This window comes from Perognathus longimembris, chromosome 2, assembly GCF_023159225.1.
Source record: "Perognathus longimembris pacificus isolate PPM17 chromosome 2, ASM2315922v1, whole genome shotgun sequence".
In the NCBI taxonomy this organism is placed as follows: domain Eukaryota; kingdom Metazoa; phylum Chordata; class Mammalia; order Rodentia; family Heteromyidae; genus Perognathus; species Perognathus longimembris.
In genome coordinates, this window is record NC_063162.1 from 88,861,684 (window position 1) to 88,872,178 (window position 10,495).

Sequence of the window (10,495 nt, forward strand, 5' to 3'; positions counted from 1 at the left end):
AAAAAGTCGAGTTTAATATGAAACTTCTCATATCTGAAAATGCTAGCTAGTAGTGCAAGACAAGGACGATGAGCAGTGGGAGGTGGGGAGTGCAGGTAGAGGATTAAAAAAAAAATCTGAGGGCTGGGAATATGGCCTAGTGGCATGAGTGCTTGCCTCCTACACATGAAGCTCTTGGTTCGATTCCCCAGCACCACATATATGGAAAACAGCCAGAAGGGGCGCTGTGGCTCAGGTGGCAGAGTGCTAGCCTTGAGTGGGAAGAAGCCAGGGACAGTGCTCAGGCCCTGAGTCCAAGGCCCAGGACTGGCCCAAAAAAAAAAAAAAAAAAAAAATCTGGATACCTTCCCTATTAGGCATTAATTCATAATGGAATTTATCCAAGATTAGGTTGGAGTTGTAGGTCAAGTGGTAGAGCACCAGCCCTAAGCAAAAAAGCCAAGGGACAGTGCCTAGGCCCTGAGTTCAATCCCAGTACACACACACACACACACACACACACACACATTTTATCCAATATTACACAGCAAGTCAGACCAGGTGAGGAATAAACCCAATCCTTTCGAATTAATTTTCCTTCTGTATTAAGAAAGGAACACTGGAGATGCGCTTTTAAAAATGGCTAAGATAATGGGAAGAGAGCACGAGAGTACTCAATTCTGTTGTATGCTGGATACCCAGGTAGGCCTCAAACCCACAAAAATAGTCACCAGCACCCAGTCAATTGGGCTAGGAGTCTATTTAGCTGTGCACAGCATCTGCTTGCCACCACCGGATGGTGACAAACAGTGCCAGGGCCAAATAGAGCTGGGCTTTTAAGGGCAAGGATCACCTGTACCACTCTCAGGTGGTCATGGGATAAGAACCACAGGTACAACGCACACTGGTGGTCTGGCAAGCTTCGCAAAGCAAGCAGGAAGACATACAGAAGCAGAATTGTTGTTAGTGATTACAATTCCAGTAAACTGTAAACAAAGCAATCAAAACAATACAGTTCTTGGTTCTGGGTGTGACTGGTCTTAATTAGCCTTAAATCTTTCTCTTTTTGTAACTTCCCCTAAACTGAGTGGTCTTCCTCATTCCCTTCTTTTGCCAAGGTCAAGCAGCTCTAGGTCAAGCTGCTTTGGGCTCCTGTTATTTGGCTTAGGTTTGCCCTTACCTAGGCCCACTACTTTCTCCAAGCCTGTTTCTAGGGACTCAAAGAAGAGGGTTCCCCTACACCTTTCACTTGGTTTCCACAATTCAAATAACCCCAAGAAAACAACAATTGTCTCCAGTTTTTCCCACGTAGCCAGAGAAAAGGAGAACATGAATCACATTCGGAAAGGGAGAAGAGGGCAGAGAGGCTGTGAATGGAAGAAAGCAAAGGAGAATCAACCGCGCATGCGTCTCCCCTTGGGCGAAAAGAACCAGCTGAGTTACGACCTCTACTGGCGACACTCACGACACCTGCCGTAAAGCCGGTACATGTGCGCATGCGCATTCCTTCTCGAGTTCGGGCCGCGGCTGTGAGGAATCTTGGTGTTCCTAGCGCCTGTCACGATGGTGAAGCTGAGCAAAGAGGCCAAGCAGAGGCTGCAGCAGCTCTTCAAGGGCGGCCAGTTCGCCATCCGCTGGGGGTTTATCCCTCTCGTCATTTACCTGGGTCAGTGCGAGAACCTGCAAGGAGACCAGAGGGGAACCGCTATGAACTCAGATTCCATCTTCAGCCTCCGGGAGAGGGAACCGAAACCGGGGGGGCCCCGCGACCTCCGACGGTGTCTGGTCTCGTTGGGATGGATTGGACCTGAGTTCTCTCTATCCCAGTTGGGTGGTCTTTGGCACGCCACGCAGCCCCTCTCCATTCTGTATTTACCTGTGAAAGTGGAGGCAGGGCCTACTTTCCAGGATGGTTGTGAGGTGAACGGAAGTAAGAGCAGGCGACGATGCTGGGTTTTCAGGGCGTTTGAATTCACTCCCGGTGGGTCTAACGTGGAAAGGAACTGCTTGTGGAGCATGGTCTTGGCTACAGTAGTTGGAAGCCTTTGCCTTCTCACACGTTTGGGTGGCTTTTATTGTCGGTTCTTTTCATATGGGAAGAAACTGAGCTATAGAGAAATCCTAGTTCGTTGCCCAAGGTCACACTGGACCAAGCAAGGAGGGATGGGTGGTGGTGTTTAACCCTGGACATGGGGCCCCAGTGCCCTTGCTCTTAAACATACTGTACTGCGAGCGTTTGTCAGTGCCGAGGCAAACATTGTCTCTTAGGGCTGCACACTGGCGCCTTATCCTGTTTCTAAGTTTTGTTTTGTTTTTAAATTCAGGCAATATGGTGAAAAGGAAACAGCATAGGTTCTAGCCACAGCCCTGTCAGTTTGAAGATACAGTTTGACATTTTAGGAGCTCATTTCACACGTTATTTTTCTTGTTGTTTATTTTTATCGTAAAGGTGATGTACCAGAGGGGTTACTGTTTCATAGGCTAGGTGATGAGTACATCTCTTTTTGAACAATATTTCACACTTTAACTATGTGCTGCTTTCAATTCATTTAAAGTGCCATACATTGTGTAAAGCGTATTCTATCTTCACCTTAACAGCTTTTGAGTAGGTTGGACATTCTCTAGGCAGAGATGGTTCTTATTTTCCCTTGAGTTACTGATAAGGGGATACTTCTGTATTAAGGGCTTTAAAATGTCCTTTCCTCCCTTATTTTGAAATCATTAAAAATATATTTCTCACATCTTAGTGACTTTGTATAGGAATCAAGGATTAGAGGTGGTTATGACAGTTTATTTACACAGGCTGTGGTGTTTTCCCTATTCCTTGCAGTCCCTATCCCATAATTTTTGGGTTTTTGTCTTTTCAACTCCTTTCTGCACACTGGTTCCCTTTCCTAGGACTGCCATTATGGTGATTTTCACTCTAGTGTCCAACTCAAGATGGATGCTCAGGCCTTCTCTACAGTATTTTTTATCATTGTCTATTCTCTTACACTGCAGATAAAATTTAATTTTATGGTTAAACTACTCTCCAGTTTCCTTAATGTATTAGTTACCCTGAAAATAGAGTAAAATTTTTGAATTTATAGTTTCATAATTCAAAATTAACAATTCACAGTTTTGTTTTGTTTTGTTTTTTTAGATAGGGTCTTGCTGTGTAAACTAGATTGGCTTTAAATTCAGAGATTGGCTTTAATTCAAGTTCCTCCTGTCTCCTGAGCACTAGCCACCACACCCAACCCTTCTTAGTTCTTGACATACTTAATCTGTTACTTTGGCAATTTAACATGTATGTTATTATTTAAAAGTGTATCTTAAACAGTAAAAGGTATATCTAATCATATTGAGATAAGAGCTGATTTAAATTAGTTGCTTAATAATTATTGGATTACTCTACTCCTTTTTTTTTTTTTTACCACTAGTCTTTCCTTTATAAAAATAATAGTGTTTGGGAGTTACAGATCCTCAGTTGTGCTTTCAAAAGTATTTAAGGCTCCTCTCACCCCTCAAATCTTTGTGTTCTTCATGTCTCCCAGTATAATTTGGAGTTGTGTTAATCTATTTCTACCTAAGGACTAATAATGAAAAGTATAGCAAGTTAAGAACTATTGTGTTAATTTTGTATATAGTGGAAAGAAGATAGCTTGTGCTTCCTGCTGATTAGTCTTGGACATTTCCATACTGTAGTGAAGATTTGAATCTGTTTTGAAGCACAGATTAATCTAGATAGTGTTGGTTGAGCAGATGTCATTTTAGCTATACTAGATTACATTAAAAAGGAAGTCTTATAATACCTTTTTTAATCTGCTAGTGTTTTGATTTCTTTTTTGTTGTTTTCTTTCACAGGATTTAAAAGGGGTGCAGATCCTGGGATGCCCGAACCAACAGTTTTAAGGTACTTTTCTTACAAATAAACATAAAAGTGTTTAGTCATTGGGAAGCAAGACAATAATAGTGGTAGCTCCAAAATGGACCTTTACAAATCAGTGTAGTTTTGGGCTGTTGGAAAAAGTTTGTGAACCCATTTATCCTGTTCCCAGGTACCTATACTTACTCCTTCCAAATTTTTATTGTTATATGCATAGCAAAGCATATTTTAGAAGAAAGATAACTATATCACAAGATGAACTGTTTAATTTTTTACATTCACATCCTTTTTCAGGTAAATATAGCCTTTTGTGTCATTGTTTTTTTTGGCCAGTCCTGGGCCTTGGATTCAGGGCCTGAGCACTGTCCCTTTTCCTTTTTTTTTTTTTTTTTTCCTTTGTTTCTTTTTGCTCAAGGCTAGCACTCTGCCACTTGAGCCACAGCGCCACTTCTGACCGTTTTCTATATATGTGGTGCTGGGTAATCGAACCCAGGGCTTCACGTATATAAGGCAGGTGCTCTTGCCACTAGGCCATTCCCAGCCCTTTTGTGTCATTCTAACAAGGGTTCATAGGATTTTTTGGTTTTTTTTTCACCTAAAATTAGAGTTTTTATTTTATATATTTTCCAGTTGCCAATTACTTTGATTTTTCCTTTTCATTATTTTACATAAAAAATATATTTGTTTATTTACTTATTTATATGCTAGGACTGGGGCTTAAACTCAAGGCTTCATGTTCTCACTTGGCTTATTTCCCACAAGGCTGGTGATCTACCACTTGAGCCAACCCCCTAGTTTTACATCATTGAAAGGTACATAGGTTTCTATAGACTTTGATTTATTTCCTTATAAGAAATTTTTTTTTTCCCTTTTTTGCCAGTCCTGGGGCTTGCACTCAGGGCCTGGGCACTGTCCCTGAGCTGCTTTTGCTCAAGGCTAGCACTCTTATCACTTGAGCCACAGTGCCACTTCTGGCCTTTTCTGTTTATGTAGTACTGATGAATTGAACCCAGGGCTTCGTGCATACTAGACAAACACCCTTATCACTAAGCCACAGTCCCAGCCCCTCCTTATAGTAAATTCTTAGGAGATTAGTAAATTCATAATATACAAATGCTCATAATTCTGAAAATACAATCACATTTCTTTTCCCAGAAGCAACCTTGCTGATGTGGAACAAGCAGTTTCAGGAACTTTATGCACACTGTGTATTTATATACACATGTATATGTATGCGCACTTGTCCATTAGTTTTCTGTTATTTTGACAAAATGAGATTACTTACAGGGAAGAAAACCACAATATCTTGACTCGTGGTTTCAGTGGTTTCAGTGACTTCACTTGGTCCTGTGGACTTGAGCCTGTGGTGGCATAGTCCATAATAGCAGAAGCATGTAGCAGAGGCAGCCTGTTCACTCATGGTGGCAGGAAAGCAAAGAAAGAGAGGAAGGGCAGAAGTCTCAGTACATCTGTCTTCCGGGGCATGTCCCCAGTGGTATAACTTCCTTCTATAAGGCTGTACCTCTTAAAGGTTCTTCCATCTCTTTGTAGATTTACAGGCTACTTAACCAGGCCACAAGGCTTTTGAGTTACATTCAGAATCTAAAATAGAGCACTGTGTAAAAAGTACATATACTAGAATCTCAAGCAAATATTCTTTGGAAGAAGGACTGATGTTTGTGGTGCTGTGAGAACCCTGACCCTTGCACACTGCTGCTATGGAATTTCAGCTTGATCCTCTGTGTCAAGACATCTTGTGTAGATTTCTGTAACAGACTTCACTGATGATACTCAAGGTCTTTAGTTTTTTCAAAACCTCCCTTAAGTCACTCTCTAGTGTGGGCATTAAAAAATTATACAGATTGAATATTACTCAAAGTGCTTAGGACCAGAGGTGTTTGATATTTCAGATATTCATATTGTAGGTAGGCAACCTATAGTAATATCCATAGTCACAATGTGTAAGCTGTTGTTTCAGATTCTTTATGTACATTATGTATAGTTGCTACTTTAGTCCTTCAGAGCAAAACACAATGGATGATGGAGTACTTCTTTCTCCAAGCCAGTGTTTCCATTTACTGGTCACATGGTCTCTGCAAGTAATCTTACTTGTTACTTAGCACCATGCCATGTGTACCTGCTCTCTTTTTTTGGAAGAAGTTTTTCCTTTCAAAGAGTACCACCACGTGTGCTCTCAGTTTGTCCAGTTTTGCGGTTATTCTGTTTTTCCTAATAAAGTTATCTAACAAATGGTCTATCCTCATAGCCTTCTTTCTTCTCTTCCTTCTCTCTACTTAACATTTTATGGCATGGCTTCCTAAAACTGTCCTTTGGGGAAAGCATAATAGTACATGCTAAACCCAGAAAAAATACTTTGTGCCTTTGCCCATTTGGTTGTGCTCCCTCTATCTGGAATTCTCTTCTCCCTGTTTCCATCTGATGAAAAGCTATTTTCAGGAAAGCCCAACCTCAAATGTTAGCTCTTTGCTAAATGTCTTCTACTGCTGGCTGAAACTGCATTTCTGTGTTCCCATAGTATTATTTCATGTATGCCATTTTTGCTTTGTATTATGCTTGCTGCTTATATACATTACATTACATTTTTTTTTTTTCTGCAAAGGTCTGACTTAGCTGCTCAGCAAATGTTGAATTACTAAATGACTGTTTTTCTTGGTCTTTGTGTCTTGGGGATCTCAGACCCAGGGGTGGGGATGGAATGGCTGCAATTCTTGTAGCAACTTTTGGACCTTCAAAATTGTAGAAAGATGAAAGCAAGTGCCTGAAAGTTTTTTTTTTTTTTTTTTTTCATTTTCCATTTACTGGTCTTCTTAGTGCTTTCTCTTTTCTTGTGCTGACTTTCTCAATCTCTGTCATATAGGAATGTTTTCTAATTTCCTTCCAAGGTATACTTGCATTTTAGAAAAGAATTGATTGCCTGCAAGGGTTATCTAGTTGTATAATTTCATATTCTTTGCTAGCTTCATTGGGGAGACTGGAGAGGTCATTCTTTTTTTTTTTTTTTTTTGGCCAGTCCTGGGCCTTGGACTCAGGGCCTGAGCACTGTCCCTGGCTTCTTCCCGCTCAAGGCTAGCACTCTGCCACTTGAGCCACAGCGCCGCTTCTGGCCGTTTTCTGTATATGTGGTGCTGGGGAATCGAACCTAGGGCCTCGTGTATCCGAGGCAGGCACTCTTGCCACTAGGCTATATCCCTAGCCCCGAGAGGTCATTCTTGGTTGCTGACTGTGTATCCTGAAAGGAATAGAATTAATATAAAATTTACTTTTTGTTAATATAATTTTTTTTTTTTTTTGCCAGTCCTGGGCCTTGGACTCAGGGCCTGAGCACTGTCCCTGGCTTCTTCCCGCTCAAGGCTAGCACTCTGCCACCTGAGCCACAGCGCCCCTTCTGGCTGTTTTCCATATGTGTGGTGCTGGGGAATCAAACCGAGAGAGCTTCATGTCTAGGAGGCAAGCACTCTTGCCACTAGGCCATATTCCCAGCCCTGTTAATATAAATTTTATTGTTTATGTACACATTTGTTATTACTCTTGGAGGTACTAGGGTTTGAACTCAGGGCATTGTACTTGGTAGGCAGGTGCTCTACTAGTTTAGTCTCTTTTTCCTGGGGCTAGTTTGGACTGTGGTCCTCTTATATGTGCTTCCTGTGTATCTGGAATGACAGATGTGCACCATTGCTCCCAGCTTTTTTTATGGTTGATATGGAGACTTACAAACTTTTGCTTGGGCTGGCCCTGAACTACAGTTCTCAAGATTTCAGCTTTCCTAGTAGTAGCTAGGACTACAGGCATGAGTTTCTGGCTCTGTAATTTTATTATTTGTAATACTTACAAACAACATAGTAGTTTTCTGATATTTTCTTTCTTTTGGCAAATTGCTGTCTTTTGGTATTAGAACTACCTTCATCTTAGTAACCACTTTTTATATTCAGTGTAATATAGTGTGTGGTCATCAGTTGTTGGTTGATAAGAAATGTTATATTCCAATATTGTATTTTAATGAAAAAGTAAATAGATTAGAAAAATATTATTCAGACAAAATAAGTTAACTAATAGAATTATTCCTATTATCTGTAAGGGAAAGGAAGATTTCCTTTTTATTTTGGATGCTTGTTGTCAGAAGCATCATCTTTTTTCAATGATAGGGATTGAATTCACAGCTTTGCTAGGCCAGTGTTCTAACATTGAGCTACTACATCTTCACTTCTGAGAAATAGGTCTTCATAGTTCGAGTTTATTTTCACATCTCACCAGAATTAGTGGGAGATGTTATTACCTTTCTCCTTCCTGGATCTGTTGCTTCCAGTTAACAAATGGTTTGGGAGTTTTGGCAGCTCGTTAGTAGAAGGAAGGTTTGTGGTAAGAATTAGTTGAAGTGGAAATGGAGGCTAATTTCTCCTGGAGATGTGAATATACCAAGGTTAAGACTACTCAGGTTACATGTAATCATTTCAAGGCCTCAATTTCCACAGCTTTAAAGCAGGAATCTTAATTGGGAGTTCAGTGGGCTTTCCATACTGAATGTGACTCACTGAAGGTCTTCAGTCAGGGTTATTTTAGTACTGATGCTGAGTCTATTGATAAGGCTTTATTATCTAGATTTCCCCATTATTCCAGTTAATGCAATTATTAATGATTTACCTTTTCATTGATTTCCTTTTTTTTAAAGTTTTTATTAAAAAACTGATGTACAGAGAGGTTACAGTTTCATACGTTAGGCATTGGATACATTTCTTGTACTGTTTGTTTCATTGATTTCCTTTTATGTAACAACATACACTTTCCTTTTTGTTTCTAATAGGTAATCTCACACAAAAGTAACAAAACTATTTCTTTAAATATTGTTCTGAATGTTTGATTTTTTGTTGTTATTTAATAAAATTGATTCTTCTAGTAACTGAGTTTGACAGATGAACAAACACATAAATATACAAAGTACTTGAATTCTTCAGCTCTGCTTATATAATTTTGTTTCAGGGTTTAATGTATTTTTTCCTCTTCACAAACCTTTTAGCCTACTTTGGGGATAAAGGACTATTTGGTCATCTGGACTTAGAAGCAATCCTCAAACAAAGACACCGTGGAAGGTGTGTGCTCTTGATGGGATAAGACATGGGACATCGTTCAGGTGGCCAGTCTTCAGTTTGATGGCACAGGGATCTTCTCAGAAGCATCTGTGATGGAGTAGAGCCTCTACTGACTTATTTATCATACATAGACTATCAAAATAAATATTTTCAACAATGTTATGTTTTGAGTCTTTTTTGAATTAAGCATACTAAGACTATCAGGTAAAAATAAAACCTTTTGCTACTTTTTCAGAACAAGTGTCTATGTGTATGCTTGGATGCTTCTGCCTTTAAAAATAAAAACACATCCACATTGATTCCTGGCTATCACTTAACAGAAGGGATTCCTGTTTCCTTTTGCAATGAATTAGAATTGATCTGAGGTTAGTAAGGGTGGACTCACATTTCCCATTTCAATACATTGAAATAAAGTTCTGACTCCCAAGAAAGAGGATTTGTGGTCTCCATTGCTAGGGAGGGGAATGGCAGTGTGGGATTGTTTTTTTTTTTTTTTTTTTTTGGCCAGTCCTGGGGCTTGGACTCAGGGCCTGAGCACTGTCCCTGGCTTCTTTTTGCTCAAGGCTAGCACTCTGCCACTTGAGCCACAGCGCCACTTCTGGCCATTTTCTGTATATGTGGTGCTGGGGAATCGAACCCAGGGCCTCATGTATATGAGGCAGGCACTCTTGCCACTAGGCCATATCCCCAGCCCGGCAGTGTGGGATTGTACGTGTAATTTGTAGGTTAAATGTGAGTCCATGCTTTTTCGCAATGGTATTAGCACTTACTACTAGCCAGATAAGAGCCCCAAAGGGTTTACACTATATAGTGACACTTTCTTCTGGTAAAAAAAAAAGGCAGTTCAAGGTAACTGTTTTCCTGGAACCTTTACCTGTAGTTCTGTTTTGTTTCTTGAGGTAGGGTCTTGCTTTGTCCTTCAAGTTGGCCTTGAACTAAAATCATCCTGCCTCTACTTGTGTGCAGAGATTATAGGTATGTGCCACCATGGCCAACTTTTTCTTTTTTCCTTTTGCTGATTCTGGGCTTGAACTCAGGGCCTGGGTACTGACCCTGAGCCTCTGTGCTAAAGGCTAGCGCTCTACCACTTGAGCCACAGCACCACTTCTATCCTTTTCTGAGTAGTTTGTTGGAGATAAGAGTCTCGTGGAATTTTTTACCTGGGCTGACTTTAAACCATGATTCTCAGGTCTCAGCTTCCTGGATAGCTAGGATTATAGGTGTGAGCCACTGGACTGGGAATATGGCCTAGTGGTAGAGTGCTTGCCTCATACATGAAGCCCTGGGTTCAATTCCTCAGCATCACATATATAGAAAAGCCAGAAGTGGCACTGTGGCTCAAATGGCAGAGTACTAGCCTTGAGCAAAAAGAAGCCAGAGACAGTGCTCAGGCCTTGAGTCCCAAACCCCAGCACTGGCAAAAAAAAACAAAACAGGTGTGAGCCACTAGCACCTAGTTATGGCCAGCTTTACCTGCATTTGAAACCTTTTCAAAAAAAAATTAAGTTTTTTTTAATTTTCTTATAGCTCTACTTACTTTGTT

At 40.5% G+C, this 10,495-nt stretch overlaps 1 protein-coding gene across 1 annotated transcript; it reads left to right on the plus strand.

Moving 5' to 3' along the window:
- Positions 1 to 1,475: 1,475 nt before the first annotated feature.
- On the plus strand, positions 1,476 to 9,114 carry Tomm7 (translocase of outer mitochondrial membrane 7). Its single transcript, XM_048339708.1, has 3 exons — positions 1,476 to 1,645; positions 3,826 to 3,874; positions 8,880 to 9,114. The coding sequence occupies exons 1-3, from the start codon at positions 1,543 to 1,545 to the stop codon at positions 8,893 to 8,895; spliced, it is 168 nt and encodes a 55-aa protein (XP_048195665.1). The 5' UTR covers positions 1,476 to 1,542; the 3' UTR covers positions 8,896 to 9,114.
- The last annotated feature ends 1,381 nt before the right edge of the window (positions 9,115 to 10,495 follow it).

Bases quoted from the DNA above. Each gene is read 5' to 3' on its own strand.
- Tomm7 (XM_048339708.1), top strand. From the start codon at position 1,543: ATGGTGAAGCTGAGCAAAGAGGCCAAGCAGAGGCTGCAGCAGCTCTTC. The intron at 1,646-3,825 runs GTCAGTGCGAGA...TTTCTTTCACAG, and splicing joins CCCTCTCGTCATTTACCTGG to GATTTAAAAGGGGTGCAGAT.